Source organism: Leishmania panamensis (assembly GCF_000755165.1).
Source record: "Leishmania panamensis strain MHOM/PA/94/PSC-1 chromosome 34 sequence".
Lineage (NCBI taxonomy): Eukaryota > Euglenozoa > Kinetoplastea > Trypanosomatida > Trypanosomatidae > Leishmania > Leishmania panamensis.
Genome location: NC_025881.1, coordinates 68,185 through 83,570, shown reverse-complemented (window position 1 = coordinate 83,570; position 15,386 = coordinate 68,185). Strand labels below are relative to the sequence as shown.

The 15,386-nt window shown below is 56.8% G+C and overlaps 5 protein-coding genes across 5 annotated transcripts in view; all 5 read right to left on the bottom strand.

The window, feature by feature from the left end:
- Positions 1–216: 216 nt before the first annotated feature.
- Positions 217–1,236, bottom strand: LPMP_340310 (short chain dehydrogenase/reductase, putative; the record flags this gene model as incomplete). Its single annotated transcript, XM_010704158.1, has 1 exon — positions 217–1,236. The coding sequence occupies one exon, from the start codon at positions 1,234–1,236 to the stop codon at positions 217–219; it is 1,020 nt and encodes a 339-aa protein (XP_010702460.1).
- Positions 1,237–5,041: 3,805 nt separating this feature from the next.
- Positions 5,042–6,664, bottom strand: LPMP_340300 (serine palmitoyltransferase, putative; the record flags this gene model as incomplete). The annotated part of the gene is made up of 1 exon (XM_010704157.1): positions 5,042–6,664. The coding sequence occupies one exon, from the start codon at positions 6,662–6,664 to the stop codon at positions 5,042–5,044; it is 1,623 nt and encodes a 540-aa protein (XP_010702459.1).
- Positions 6,665–7,961: 1,297 nt separating this feature from the next.
- On the bottom strand, positions 7,962–9,245 carry LPMP_340290 (hypothetical protein; the record flags this gene model as incomplete). The annotated part of the gene is made up of 1 exon (XM_010704156.1): positions 7,962–9,245. One exon carries the CDS (start codon positions 9,243–9,245, stop codon positions 7,962–7,964), a length of 1,284 nt encoding a protein of 427 aa, XP_010702458.1.
- A 1,189-nt stretch (positions 9,246–10,434) lies between these two features.
- On the bottom strand, positions 10,435–11,337 carry LPMP_340280 (hypothetical protein; the record flags this gene model as incomplete). The annotated part of the gene is made up of 1 exon (XM_010704155.1): positions 10,435–11,337. The coding sequence occupies one exon, from the start codon at positions 11,335–11,337 to the stop codon at positions 10,435–10,437; it is 903 nt and encodes a 300-aa protein (XP_010702457.1).
- Positions 11,338–12,182: 845 nt separating this feature from the next.
- Positions 12,183–15,386, bottom strand: part of LPMP_340270 (hypothetical protein) — a gene marked incomplete at both ends in the record, with an annotated part of 4,371 nt that continues 1,167 nt past the window's right edge. Inside the window, one exon of the mRNA XM_010704154.1 lies at positions 12,183–15,386. Coding sequence (XP_010702456.1) covers positions 12,183–15,386 — 3,204 coding nt within the window.

Sequence of the window (15,386 nt, the reverse complement as noted above, 5' to 3'; positions counted from 1 at the left end):
GCCGCAAGCATCACAGCGTCTGTTTGCCTCCTATGGACACGTTCATTAATCTGTGTACGTGTTGGCGTTCTCCGCAACTATTCTGTTTTGTTTAAGGTGATCCCTGCGTGGATCCAGCGGCAAACTCTGTCCCTTCGCTTCCACTCCTCGCCTGTAGTACGACGAAGGATCGCATACGCAGTCACACGTGCCTACGCACACACCAAGAAAAACTCCTTACCAACGTGACGGGGGTGCTGACGACGCTTCTGCCAGGCGTACCTTCCTCACAATTCCGTAATGTATCTTAGAAAACACTGCCAACCCGAGCCGCAACACGCCGCCAAGTACAGACTGCGTCAGCAGCGCTGCCACACTCGTCGCCGGCTCTATCCCGGCAGAGCCGTAGTTGAGCATGATGCCATCCATCCCGAGCGTGATGTCGAACGAGTAGTCCCCGATGCCATTAACGATGGATTGTGCCATTGCCTCCGCAGTGAACGGCTTTGCACCCCCAAACGAAGAGATGGCGGCGCACTCGGGGCTCTTCACCTCGTTTTCATGCGCGTATCCAGGTGTCTCCACGTCTGGTGGACTTACGACCTGCACTCGCACACCCAGGCAGCTGGTCTCCATGTCCAGACTGTGGGCAAACGCGCGCAGACCTGCCTTGGTGGCACTATACAACGTGTATCCGGCAATCGGTGCCCTGGCCGCCATGCTGCTCGTCAGCACAACGCGACCTCGTTTCATCTCCAGCATCTCAGGCAGCACTTTCCACAACACTGCCAGAGACCCAAAGTAGTTGACCTCCATCATTTGCCGAGCGTGCGCCATCGTGCTGTCCACAAAACGAGCGGGGTGCGCAAAACCCGCGTTGCAGATGAGAAGGTTGACGGGGCGACCGTCGCACTGCGCCTTAGCACGGGCGAGGCCTGTAGCGACCGAGACTTCGTCCGCCACGTCCATCGTTACATATGACACACGTGTGCAGCTGTGGCATTCCTCGACGACTTTTTCCACCTGCTGCACTGCCTCTCGCAGCACACACTCGCGACGGGCTGCAAGGATGAGAAATGGGACTTGCTTGCGTGCGAGGCTCTTGGCGGTGGCGAGGCCAATGCCGACGCTGCCGCCGGTGATGAGTACTGTCGAAGATTCCCACTCCCACCTTGGAATGCGCTGTACTGCCCACAACGCAGTCAGCACGAGCGATGCACCGAGGACAGCAGCCACGGCAACGAAAAAGGTTGACATGGCACCTCGACCTCTCCGTGACGTACGCCAGGGAAAAGGGTATGGTGGGTGTGCGTCTGTGTAGCCGTGGAAGGAAGGCCTGCGTGTACCTTTCTGTCCCTGTGGCCTTTTGGCGAGAGACAGACAAAGGTGGGTAAAAGAGCTGGCACTCCTGCACGCATGGCGGAGACGAGAAACGAGGTAGAGAAATAGAGAGAACGCGAGATTATAGAAAATGAGAGCGCCACCCATCGAGGCAGGGAGTTTGTGCAACGAGAAGTTGACCGATGCGTCTGAGTGGTTTACAGTGGTGTCCAAGGCGTTTCATTGCCAGGGCTACGTTGAAGCACCGCGGAGAGTGAGGATGAAGCGGGTAGTTAGATGCTACGCACCCACGCTCGCCGTCCTCTATGGAAGCATCCTCCTAGGCACCGAGAGACACACTCGCAGATGCCCTTATTCTCGCAGATGACGACACGCGGTGTGCAATGCGTTGCTAATTGTGCGCTTGCTCTAGTGTGTCGGGGTGAGGGACCCGCGAAGGAAAGAGAGCCGTGAGCCAGAAACAAAAGAGAAGACACCGAGAAACCTCACACCATTAACAGAAAAGCTGGTGAGTGTCCAGAGCAGGTCGCCGGATCCATGCTACCCACACAACAGAGAATCGAAGAGAACCTTTTTGGTGAAGAACTTAGCACAGAAAGGAGGGGGGAAAGAGCAAACCTAAAGTATACAAGTGGACAAAAATAGCACACACATACACACACACACACATCACTGGCATGAGCATATAGAAAAATGGCAGTCCTCGATCACGTCTCTGTCGACTCACCGGGAGAAAACAGGGAGGGCTGCAGAATGGGTACTGCGAAAGGGTGAGGGGGGGGGGGGGAAGTAACAGTGAGGGGGGGCCGGTTTCAAGGCGAAGGACGTCCCGCGAAGACGAAAATGAAGGCAAACAGAAAGAGAAGGAAAGTTTCAGCATTACTGCTGAACGATTCACTTCCCCTTTCTTGCAATAGTGTGCGCATTCGTTTCACGAGTGTGTGATGAGGGGGAGGGTGGCAGTGCTAACAGCAGCTGTGGGGTGAGGAGGAGGGGGTAAAACATGTGATGCACCATGAATTATGCTTTTTCTTCTCGATTAGTGTACATTCTTCTTCTCTCAAATGCAGCCCCGTCGTACGCAGCGAGTACGCATATGAAAAACATGCAGTACGTAGAGGAACTTTTCTCCGTTGCCTGACCTCCGACTTACTACAGAGGCGCACAGAGTCGAAGAATTGTGGTAGGGCAAAGGGTGCAGGGAGCTGGAAAAAAAACAAAAAAAATGATCGGACGCTCAGATCAACCGTCGACACATGCACACACGTGTGCACCGCCCTATTGGAATGGGAGTGGTAGGAAGGCAAATGTATTACGCCCAGAGCAGCCGCGTCGACGAGCGATGAGGTGCGCGCGCACCTGCGTTTGCGTCTGTACGTAATACATTTCTCTTGTCTGCATGTGACCCAGTCCATTGCCAGTAGTGCAGATGAAGTAGAGTTGTGTCTTTTCCATGACGTGGTCGTCCACCACCACCCACGGCAGAGAACCGAAAGTTACACAAGAAGCGGAAGACGCACAGGTGTCAATGAGCCGAGTGTAGGGATGGAGGTGGACACGAGTGCGTTGGATGTGTGTGTGCGCGCGTATGCGTATGCGCTGCCTTTCCCTCGACCACTCTTTTATTTTTTTTTTCAGCTGCTCTCGTTCTTCTCGGGCAGTGACAACACGAGTGAAGATGGAGAGGGATAGCGGGAAAACGGCCTGGGTTGCTTGGAGTGAACATTTTGGGAAGGTTAAGATCATTCGGTTGATGAGAGAAAGAGAGAGAGACGCATCTGCAGAAGTACCGTTGGCTCACACGCGGCGTCCTCATGCAAGGACAGAAAAATGAACAAAACACGTAGAGAAGCGAAGGGTGTGTGTGTGGGGGGTGTAAAGCTCAAACAGGGAGGGGCGAAGGAGAACTCAAAGGGGACACGCTTAACGACTCAACATTAAGAGAGGAAAGAAAAAGAAAGGCTGAGAGAGGAGGACAACAGCGACAATCACCACTGAAGAGGCAAAACTCAAAACAAAACAGAGAAAGAGAGAAAAGAGAGAAAAGAGATGCGTAACATGCGGTCGGAGGACAGGAGGGCCGGGCAAAGTCCAACACAAAGGTAAATTTAAAGGCTGCTTAGGGATGTGTGGGCGTGTGTGTGTGTGTGTGTGTGTGCAACGGGCTGTGGGAAGGGGGCGGTCACATGCAACTCTCACCGTCAGGCCCACTACCTGTACATTAAACCGTTGCGGCCCTTGTTGCTGCAGCTCTTGTAGGTTCTTCCGATCGCCGTCCTCTACTACCCCTCAGGCCTCAACGCCATTGTGGCAAAGGGGTATCATAGAGACGGGAATCGAGGTCGTAGCGCAGGCGAGAGAAAGTAATGAGACCCATGACACTCACCGAGCACCGTAAGACGCATCGACAACAGTCAGAATATCTGAAAGTAAAAGTGGTACACACGCTTCCATACACCTCCACACCCATCAACATCAACGACACCATGAATGTGCGTACGTATGTGTGGGTGTGTGTGGGCATCTACGGCGCTGAAGGTCGACGATAGACACAGCAACAGAGGGTAAGGGAAGAAGGAAACAAGGAAAGAAAAGGTAGCGAGAGTACACGCGCGCATGTCGATGCACATCCAGCGGCAGTTTCACACGCAGATACATACGTGAAACGCAAGCAAACAGGGAAAGAAAAACACACACACAAGGCGGTACTTGACGTCAAGAAGTGGAACCAGAAAGGGAGCAAAGCGCAGAAAAGTAAACGGGAGGGACGAGCTGAGAGAAAGGCGTGGGGATCATATGGGAATGAGTGCTAGAGACAATTAAAGTGCGCTTGTCATTTGTGTAGTGTCACCACGTCCGCTGCGGATTCCCTGAGCTAAGTTTGAGCGTTGATATGATACTGTGAATGATGAACGACGAACCCCATGAGACGAGAGTGGGGAGCACAGGAGAAAGGGAGAGAGAGAATTCGATCCGCACGAGCGAGTGCTAGACGACACTTCCTCTCCATATCTACCCACCCCATTCCTCTCGCTGACTCCACCGCCACTCACGCATAACTCGCATACGAGCACAAGCACATCAACATTCATGTGCGCTGAGGGAAGGGGGGGGGCAGAAATACGGCACATGCATGTACACTAGGGCGCGCACCTCCACACAGAACGACTAAAAGCTAAAGGGGAGCGGAAGCAAAGAAAAGGTGAAAACCATGACCCTGTCCATACGATGCAGATGTTCGATGTCAAGTAGGCCTGTAGTGTTGCGGCGTGCGGCATTGCTGCAGATGAACGCAGGCACACGTAAGTACACGCAGTGTGTATTTGTATCGACGTATAGGGAGCAATCGCCCCTACATAAGCCACAGCCTGTCGTTTTTCCCTTCCACATACTTCTCGTTCGTCCTTTTCCTCCGCTGCGAGTGGAGGAGGCCGCCTTGAGTCGATATTCGCTCTCTGCGTTCATCTTTCTTCTCGCCCTCCTGCAGGGCATTCTTTGTGCCCTTTCTCTCAACCCTGGAAGGTGCACGTCAGCGCACGGGTGCCGGTGAGGAGTGGGACGCGGGAATGAATGAAGGGGTCGTTGGAGCTCATGAGCTCCTCCTCTCGCATGCACATACGCGAACACACAAAGAGAAATACTTCAACACAGCTAATAAGTATGGGTGTGCTATGCCGGACAGCGCGTCCGCATTGTTGCTCCGCCGCACTGCTTACTGTCGCTATTTCTTGCTGCACTCCATGTAGACGTAATTCTTCAGCTCCCTCATCACGTCAAGGGTGTGCTGCAGGTCCTCTCGCGTGTGGCAGGCTGAGACGCAGAAGCGCACACGGCCCAGCAGCAGTGGCGTCGCCGGGTAGCCGACGACGACGATGGCGACACCGCGCTCCAGACACAGTCGAGAGAGGGCACTAAGCCTGCCAAGGTTGTAGCACATCACCGGCACCACTGGACTGCTGTCATCGCCTAGCACCACCAGCCCAAGGTCCAACAGCCCGCGACGAAAAAATGTCGAGTTATCCTTCAGTTGACGGAGGCGCTTCTCGCCGAGATCGGTGCCATCCTTGCCGAGCAGTGCGTGCAATACCGACAGCACCTGCTGCGCACACGGCGGCGCCAGGGGATCGCAGTGCAGTGCGATGGTACTATGCTCACGAAGGTAGTGAATGAGCGGCTTGTCGGCTGCGATGTAGCCTCCTATGGAGCCGAAGCTTTTTGTGAAGGTGCCCATGAGTACGTCGACGTCCTTGGGGTCGACACCGCAGTGCTCGCATACACCGCGACCCGTACGGCCGATGGCGCCGATGGAATGCGCCTCGTCCATAAAGAGCAGCGCCTTGTACTTCTTCTTCAGATCCACGAGCCTCTTGAGGTTGACTATCTCACCCTCCATGCTGTAGATGCCCTCGACGATGATAACGATGCGCTTGTAGGGTTTGTACTCGCCGCAGGAGTCCTGACCGAGCACCACGCCCTCGCGCAGGTACTTCTCCACCTCATCAAAGTGGTCGTGCTGAAACACCTTGACCTTGGCGCCAGACGATCGCACGCCGTTGACGAGCGAGGAGTGGTTGAGGCTGTCGGACAGCACTAGTGCCTCCTTGCCGAAGAGGGCAGGAAGGCCGCGAAAGTTGGTGCCGAAGCCCATACCGCACACAATGGCGTCCTCCTTGCCGAGGAACTCGGCAAACTCGCGCTCGAGACGAGCCACGAGGGAGCTTTGGCCCAACTCCTGCGGCGCGCTGCACGAGGCGAGACCGTAGTCGTCAATCGAATCTAGTACCTCGTGCGTGATGCTCGGCGTGTCCTCGGCGAAGCCGAGGTAGTTGTACGACCCCATGTTCACTGCGGGCACGATGCGACCGGTGTACTCGAACGTGTCGTTGTGGTCCCTCGACACGCGCTCCATTAGCCCAATCACACGTGAAGGGCGCGAATCGATCGGGCGCATGAAGCAGTCGCGTACACGGCGGTAAAAGCGGCGGTTCCAGTAGTGGTCGAAGTCTTTCACAATCGGCGCGTAGCCGGGGCGCACATGGTCCTCCTCCCTCGGGAAGACCTGACAGTAGCCCTCACGCACGCGCGCGAAGAGAAACATCATGACGAGGGTGAAGTAGCTCGTCACCTTAGTCCATAGAGAGAGGTGATGTTTGAACGGCTCCGTGGTGGTGACCACCTCGTGCGCCCCCTCCTTCGTGTCGGCTGGAGACTTGGGGAACACCTGCGACTTGTTGTCCGCCACCTCAGCCACCTCCTGCAGGGCAATCTCACGCTTTACGGCTGCCTCGTTCCTCGGCGTGGAGGTTGCCTGCATGGAATTGTGAATCACTGCCGTTGTCGACATCTTTTATGTGCTTACCTCCCGTGTATGCTTCTGCTCACTGTGTTGACCTTCACAAACGCACACAGGCGCAAGACGCGTATGTTCGACGGAGGGAAGAAGAGGTGGAAGAGAGACGAGTCGTGAGCCTCTGCGTGTGAGAGTGCGAGGAGGGTGGGTGTAATGATGATAAAGTATGCGATGTGTAAGGTACTATGATTGTCCTGGGTCCCTGATGTCTTGCCTCCAGAGAGAGAGAGAGATCAGTGCTACCTAGGGGCTGGAGGTAAGGAGAGAGGCAATACCACGTGCTCCTTCTTGGAGAAGGGTAAAAATCTCGCAGTTTATTGGATGAAGGGGGAAGAGTGGAGGTGGGCGATGTGATACACACGTAATACACGAAAAACCGCAGTGGCGGGGGAGGTGACAAAGGGGGAGGGGTTCAGGGGTGTACAGCGATGAAGAGAGGCGCACAGAGATGCGGGCGGGAAATCACAACAATAAAAAGAGAGAAAATGAATCAAGTGATAAGAAAAGGGATCTAAACTAAGACACAGGGAGGGAGAAGTTGATAGCTACATGGACGGGTGAGGGGGGTGAGTGCAAGGGACAAGTCAAACCCTTCCTTGGCTCTTTTGTGTGAGTGTGCGCTTGTTTTTCACCGAAAGGTAGGAAAGGGATGGAAGAAAGGAGCTATGATGGCTATGGTCAACTCTTCGGGTGTGCGTGGGGTGGTGGAGGGAAGGGGGTTAGGTCCGCAGCACCTAAGGTGAAGAGTGAGTGGTGTGAAGAAGTCCTCCTTGAGGGGACTGCATTATCGAGAGTCATTGTTTGCAAGCAGTCAAAGCTCTGCAGTCTCTTCCACACACATGGGGGAGGAGAGAGAGAGAGAGAAAGAGAGACACACACACAAACCGACTAGTGGATGAAATCTTGCCTCTCTCACTCTTCTCTCGTTTTTAGTCTTCGGGGTTTCGCCTTCAGGGTGCGCACGTGCATTGAGCGCCGCTTAGCAAACGAAACTCGGTGGCGTACCTTGAAGCAACGGCAGACACGCGCGCACGCACGTGCACATCACTCGAGGAGATCGGAAGAAAAAAGTCAACACTGGATAGGAACGAAGCCTAGAAAATGCCCCAGGAGGAGAGCAACCACGCCATGCACCATCCCGTACATGAGCGCGTCTCCCCCTTTGCTGTTGTCTTCTACAGGCATATCATGTCCCCGCCCCGACACGGAGCAGGGGCTATGGGCCTCCTCCGCCCTGCACCACTAGCTCGCTGAGTGCTGATCATCTGTGACATGGTGCGCTCCGCCACGCTTAGGACTTACCACCTCGATTGCTGCCTGCGCCGTAGGTCGGTCGCTTTCGCTCCTCTTCGGCAGCTGCCTGCTTCTTTGCGAGTTCACTAAAGTTCACACCAGGGCTCCACTCCGTGCTAAGGCGGTCGCGCGCCCACCGGACGAGCATATCATCGATGCAGCCGCAGAACCCTACTGGACGACCGGAGTGACATCGGCAGGGCTCCATCCTAGCCTCCCCCTCAGCGGCCGAGCCATCAGAGCTCGTGGCGGCCGCATCTTTTGTTGACCCCTTCTCAGCGTTCGATTTGTTCTCTGGCTCCGGGGTGGCCCAGCTCTTCGCGGTCTCGTTGAAATAACTCGGTGGTGGGCACTTTGGCGACTCCTGCAGCGCCAACATGGGCATCGAGTACTCGGCGTACTGTGTACCGACGCAGCTGTCAGCCGGAAGAATGCCGAAGCCATCTGGCACGTATAGGGGTGCACCCTTCGCCAACAGCCACTGCACCGTCTCGGTGCTCTCTAACGCCATGGCAGCGTGCAGAGGAGTGCGACCCCAGCGGTCGTACACGTGGATGCTGCCGCCGCTGCTGCACAATAGCTCCAGAATATCAACCTGCTCCGCCAGCACTGCCATAAACACCGGACTGTACCCATGAAACATGTCACCCGGCGCCGGCGACTCGTCTCGAAGAAACGACATGTTGTTCGGGTTGGCGCCAGCTTTGAGGCACTTAGCACAAAGCTCTTTGTGGCCAGTGATGATGGACAGAAGAAGATACGTCGCCCCTTCGCGCGAGCCAGTCAGTACGCTGTTGTGCAGTTCCGGGCAGCGCTGATCAAAGAAGGCACTCACAAACGGCAGTGCCACCGAGATCTCGCGTGCGCCTTTCGCCGGCGGAGTGGCACCGTTCTTTTTGGTGTCCTCGCCGTTAAGTAATTTGCTGAATGACTTCAGTACATTTTCCTCCTGCGCCGTGGTGAGCTGCACTTGATGTTTGCTGCGGCGGATGCCGTCAAAGGCGCTAAAGGGGATGGGAATCGACATAGAGAAATTGCGGATATGGCGGCGGTCGGCGTAGTCGTACGAGCAGAACGGGTCCAACACCATGCCGCCCTTGTCCAGTCGTTTTGTCAGTCGCTCCAGCAGCCCAGGCGTGAAGTTGAGTTCGCCGGTTGCCGCTGCATTCTGCGAAAGGTACAGCGCCGTGGCAGTGTCGTCCTCAAGCACACTGAGGCCGCCGCTCTGCTGCAGCGCCTGGTAAACGGCCAATGCCTGCGCGTTGGTGTACTTGCGCTGCATAACTGAGCAATGTGCGAGTGCGCGCCGTGTGTGTGTGTGTATGCCTGCTTGTATTGATCGGAGGGGGGGGATAGGTGAAGAGACGAGAAAACAACTGTGGCACTCTCTGTCAGAGCGCGCGGTGCTTGAGCGAGGAGGAGTGTGTGTGCTCTTTCCCCTTTTTGCAGCTTGAACTGCTCTGCCACCACAAAGTAAAGGACCGTTGTGAAGATGAAAGTATGGACGGGACGATCAGAGATGCGGGGTGAGAGGGGAAGAAAGGCGGCATCAAAGAAATGATAATAAATGAATGAACTGCCATGCCGGTGTGAGGCACGTAGACGTCAGCTAAGAGTGCGTCCACGCTGCCAAAAGAGATGCCGCTCTCCCTCTTTAGCCATTCACAGGCCCCCTCTCTTACGAGAGTTTGTGCCCTGTCGCGGAGGAGAGGGGAGAGAAGCAAAAAAGGAGATGCCTTTCAGAACGGTATCACAGTGGCGCACATGTGCAGCGCGTCAAGCAGCGGACTCTCGCCACGCGGTGCTCTCCACAGTGCTCCCCGACGCTACACAACACTGCAACTCCACCACTCTCACTTCCACCGGGAAGAAAAACGCGCAATAAGCCTTGAACGCGTATGAGAGCGTTGAATAGCGTGTCGGAGGCGAGTTTCCGTTGAGGGGTGTTTGTTTGCTTGTTTTTGCCTCTTGCGTGTACAGTAGACGTCCACCTGTATCAGCACAGGTGGCACAGAAGCGAAAAAAGCAACGCAAAAGAGACGGGGTAGCGGAGGAGAGGCCGCAGGAAGAAGGGCGTGGGGGACGGCGCAAGAGCACACCCACACACATATATCTAAGGATTCCGCACTGGAGGTGAGGGGGGAGGTGGGAGATAGCTGGTGGAAAAGAGAGCGAAGGGAGAACACAGCGAACCAAGCAAAGCAAGCGGCGCAGAAAGGAGTGCAATGAGCAACTTGCATCTTACACTGCAGTACGTCTCGGTGCACAGGTGCACAAGTACACTCGCGTTTTACCTTGCTTGCTTCTACTTCCTAGACCCCTCTGCGCGCTCTCCGACGTCTTTGCCATCCTTTGCACATCCGACCACCCTCTCTCGCCACCTCTGCTCCGATGCACATCACTGGTCAGCCCGGTCCTGGAGAGTGCAGTGTGCGCAAGTGCCAATGACGCTGCAATCCGCCCCTACACCTCTAATTCTTCTGCGAGCGGCGCGTAAGCTCGTTCTTAAGCTCACCATAGCGGTGGTACTCTGCAGTGAAGCCGTGGCGGTCATGCCGGCCCGGACGCATGCCGTTGTATTTCTCAAAGTCGCTTTCAAAGCGGTGCAGCACCTGCTTCAAGCTGCGCTTCTCCGTCTGCAAAGCGTCCTCAGGCATCGTCGACACGTCCTCGGTGCCCAGCGGCACCCTTTCAATGCGCTGAATCCAGTCACTGCCACCGCCAGCAGCGGTTGCTGTCCCCAACGACGCTCTAGCAAAACCTGTAGTGCCATCCTTGGCAGCAGAGGAGCTCAGGCGAGTGCTATCCGCCCTGGCCCCACCAACTGAAGAAGCTGGCGCCGACGATGCACCAGCAGCCTGCGCAGCGGCGCTTTGCGACCCATCGCGACTGCCTGCGACGGATGACTCCGCCCCGAGTACCTTCATCTTGGTTGCGCGGTAGAGTTCGTAGATGGAGCGCAGCGAGGCCTTCTGGTCCGGGTAGACGTCTGTTTGCCCCGTTGCATTCCGCACCGCAGCCTCCCACTCGTGGATGCGCTGCTTCATGTCTTTCTTAAACTGCTTGCTCTGCTCGCCCGTCATGCGAGAAATGGAGGTCGGAAAGTTGGGGTCCCCGGATTCCTTAGCGAGCTGCAGCGAGGCTGCCTCGCCGCGGTACTCCGCCAGCAGCTGGGAGCCCAGAAAATCAGGGGACGGTGCGCGTGCACCATACGTCTGCTCCACGCGCTTTCGCTGCTCCTGTTGGAGCGTGTGAACGCTGTCGATAGACGACTTCGGGTACACCCTGAAGTCATCGCTGGCCGTATGTGTCTGGGAGAAACTCACGTCGTCTATCACCTGTGACAGGATCTGCGAAAGGGAATCGGCGACCATAATGATGGAGCGCACTCGTGAGGAAGAAAAAATTCGCTCAGCACCGGCGTGTTTAAGGGGAGAAGGGAGTAAGAAGGAGCCACACAGCCTTCCTCAAGGGGAGCAAAGACGCAAGGGCAGCTATTCCCAGGAGCAATAAAGGGAGGTGTTTTGCGTCGTAGACTATTCACCCGGCGCTACTTGGGAGCAACACAATCTGCGGGACCGCGCACAAAGACTGGCAAAGACGTGGGGAGGAACAAAATGAGTCCACCGGCCACAAGCCACGCGTTTGTGTGTGCGTGATGAAAGAGACGCATAGGAAGGCCCACGGCACGCCAAGCACACGTGTATGCGCAAGCGCCAAGGGGCGCACAGCAAAGTCCAAAAAAAAAAAATAATGAGATTGAGAAAGGGAGAGGAGGTTAAGAGAAGCTGAAAAGACATGTGCGCACGCAGTGCAGTGCAGTTGAGCAACAGGAGGAATTATGTGTCATTCATTCGCTTAATCCGAACACTGTCGCACAGGTGCAGGCGCTCCTGATCCTTACACACCTACGCGGCCACGCAACGTCTAAGCGTGCACATGCCTCCCAGCATCATCGCAAGCTCCAGGGGAAACGTCCCTCCTCCGCTACCGTTCCCACAGTTGCCATCGTGTTAGGCCATATGAGTAAGATCAAGCGAAGAAGAAGCTAAACACCATCACCAGGGAGAGACCGCAAAGGGGGTGCCACACACGTGCCACCCTGTCCTCTCTTGGGCCGAGAACAGGAGTACCGCGCGGCAAAGACTCAGCAACAGCGGAAGAAGCAGCGCACGCACAGGGGCACACGACGGTGGTCAAACGCGCTACCTCACACACGTCACAGCAAACCACTATCATGCAGATTGGCGAAGCGCACCTTCTCTGCCACCATGCGCAACAGCAATGGGTGAGGAGCAAGGTGTGGTGCACTACCTGTGGAAGCCAAGCACGTCATGTGCTCCACCAACCGTGGAAGAGCATCCGCCCCCAACTGATCCACCTGATAAAGAACCCCGCCCGTCTCCTCCCGCCACCCGAGGGCACTCATCGACAGCAGGTCAACATCATCGACCAGCTGCACCTCTCCGCGGGTCAGTAGCTCACAGGCCACGTTTAGCACAGCCGCGCGAAGTCGGTTGCCCACCTGAATTGGGGTCATGTGGTGGCGGACGTACGTGCTTAGCACCGCCTCGCGAAGCAGTGGAGCAGCAGCGCCTCCTCGGTTCATTGCCACAGCGGGGCCGTAGAAACCGCCACGTGCGCCTCTTGCTCCGAGGAGCCCCTCACGGGCCATGGACCGCATGCAACTTTCCAATGGGTGCGCAGGGGTCACGGCGGCTCGAGCCCCTGCGTCGCTGGCCGCCGCGGTGCGCGTCCGCTCGTCTGCCGCCATGGTAGCAACTGTAACGGTGCCGTAAGCGTCCATGAGCTGGAAGGGTCCCAAGCACAGACCCAGCTGCTCCTTAGCGGCAGACTCGACGGCCGTGGCATCAGGCAGCGAACGTGCGATCAACACCGCCTCATTGCACAGTGCTAGCAGGAGTCGCTGTGGTGCCGCGCTGGCGGCAACGACATGAGGTACTCCGCGGCGCTTGAGGTAAGTCAGTGCTGCCAACAAGGTGTCCTGCTGAAGATCTGCCGGCCAATTGGGCGAGACGTACAGACGCACCTGCTGCACGGAGGCATGCCCCATTTCGCAAAACGCAGATGCGGAGGTGATGACAGCAGCACAGGGCAGGTGCTGAAGCATCCGCTGCGTAGCGGCAGCCTCGCCAATCAGTACGACGTTCAGATAGGGCAAGCGAGCCCGCTGTGCGGCGGTGCCAACGAGGTGCGTCTTCACCAAATTCAACGTGTCCGTCACAGCCTTCTCAGAGCAGTCGAGGAGCACGACAGCTCCAACGGACTTTTCAGCGGTCAGTGTTTGCACTTTATCCATCCACAGAGAATACTGCACGCGCGGGAAGGCAAGGAAGCGGTGGTGTGGTAGAGGAGGCAGTGAGCGCCGCAGAGACCGAGCATGTACCTGCAGAGCATGAGCGGCGCCTTTGCAAGGGGGTGTTGTGAGAAGTAGATGAACTCTGGTGACGCTTCCAGCATCTCCGCGTGCAGTATCCAATTCTGTGGATAATGGATTCCGGCTAAGAGCCCCGATTGCGTACTTGTGCCAAGCGTCTGCGATGTCCGCTGACATGGCGCCAGCTGCCTTGTGACGCACTGCAGCATCATGAAAGCTACGACTCCACAAGAGCATCTCGATGGCCCACCGGCGTTGCACAGGAGATTGGCACACGCGCTCAATAATGAGCTGCTCAAGCAGCAGAGACCATTGCTTCGTCCTACTCTTGTCCGATGCGTCAGCGGTGGCGTCGGAGAGACTCAGCAAACCTACATCAGCCAGGCTACTGGCGTCATACGTGTGCAGCACGGGTATCCACTTCACCGTGTGGAGTAACCCGCAGAGACGTCGCATGGAAACCACCGTAGAAGTCGAAGGAAAAATGCCTACGCGGCTCAGTGGGAACCCAACAGAGATGGTGGAAACGGAAGGCAAAGACGACCCCACCGGAGCTGCCGCCTCGTCACTGCCGTCACACACCGCCGCTTGCAGAGAAAGCAACCGCCGCTCCACGCAAGCGAAAAACACCTCCGCGCCGAAGTCCAGCACAGACCCGCTGCTGACAACTGCTGCAAAATGCACGCGTGCTCTGAATCGTGCTACAAGGCAGTTGAAGCGCTCCATAACCGTCTCCTTGGCCGTCACATAGTCCACACGCTGCGACAACGGCAGCTCTGTCGGGCTCTGGGTCGCCGCGAAGAAAGAGCAGTGCGGTAAAGCGCACCATGTAACCGTAATAGCCGGCGCTACCCTCAGTGCGGAATCAACGCTGGCTGCGGTGTGGGAGGTCACAGCTGTGTTGCAGTGCGCTTCTACCGTGTCCAATGCTCCTGCAACCGCTTGAACGCAGGCCATCGGGCTCGACGGCGGCTCTCGCAGCTGCACTGTGATCGCGTACTTTTGAGGTGTGACAGAAGTTGACACCACAAGGCATACATCACTGTTGTCCGTGACTCGTGGTCGCTGTGGTGCAGTTGCGCCCTTCCCACAGCTTGCGGCGTCCGCACCGAACCACACATCGATAGGCAAGCGCTCCATTGTGGCGCTCTCGGACAACTCGGGTGCAAGTGCAGAGAGCAGCGGTGCAGCGTCTGCAGGTGCCGTGGTGGTCGCTTTTCGAGAAAAGTCATTAGCAGTCGACCTCGCAGTGGTGCACTCAGCGACGTTGCTGCCGTCATCACCTCCCAACTCAGCTGGGATTTCATGCCGATCGATACTGCTGGAGATGAATCCCGGAAGTGGCAGCAGCCACTCCTCTCGCTTAGCGCATGCCCAATCCCCGGTAGCCCCTCCTTCGATAAGCTCGGACGAATCAGCGTGCGCTTCTGTGTCCGTGCGAAGAATACGCTGCTCCAGTTGTTCCACCTGTGGCTGCTGAGCTGTATGAGACGCCGTCAGCAAGCACGCTGCTTTGCCCTGTCGCACGGCAGCCTCAATGCGTGTCGAGAGCGAGGGTTGAAGAGCCTCGAACAGTTTCTCATCGGTCGCCTCACTGTCAGCTTCAGCCACCGCACTTACAGAGGGAGGAGCGATGGTAGTGTGTGCCGACGACGTAGACGGTGGAGTTGGTGGTGCTAGAGGTGCGGTAGATAGAGACGGCGCCGGTGGTGGTGAGGAAGGAGGAGGAGGCGCCGCAGGACGTTCGGAAGCAGTTCGGTGAGGAAACTGCTGCACAGAAGACACGCATGCCACAACGTGTTTCGCATCAGCCTGCTGTCGCTCAGTGGGCTGAGGATGAGCACCTCGGCTTGAAGACCTCTGGTTTTCAAGAGTGTTACTTGCACCCGCAACGGGTCTTCTTTGCCACCGTGTCCACCTTGAGACGTTGGGTGCGGCGGGTGCGGCGGGTACAACCTTCGGTGCGGCGGGTACAGCCTTCGGTGCCGCGGGTGCGGCGGGTACAGCCTTCGGTGCCACGGGTGC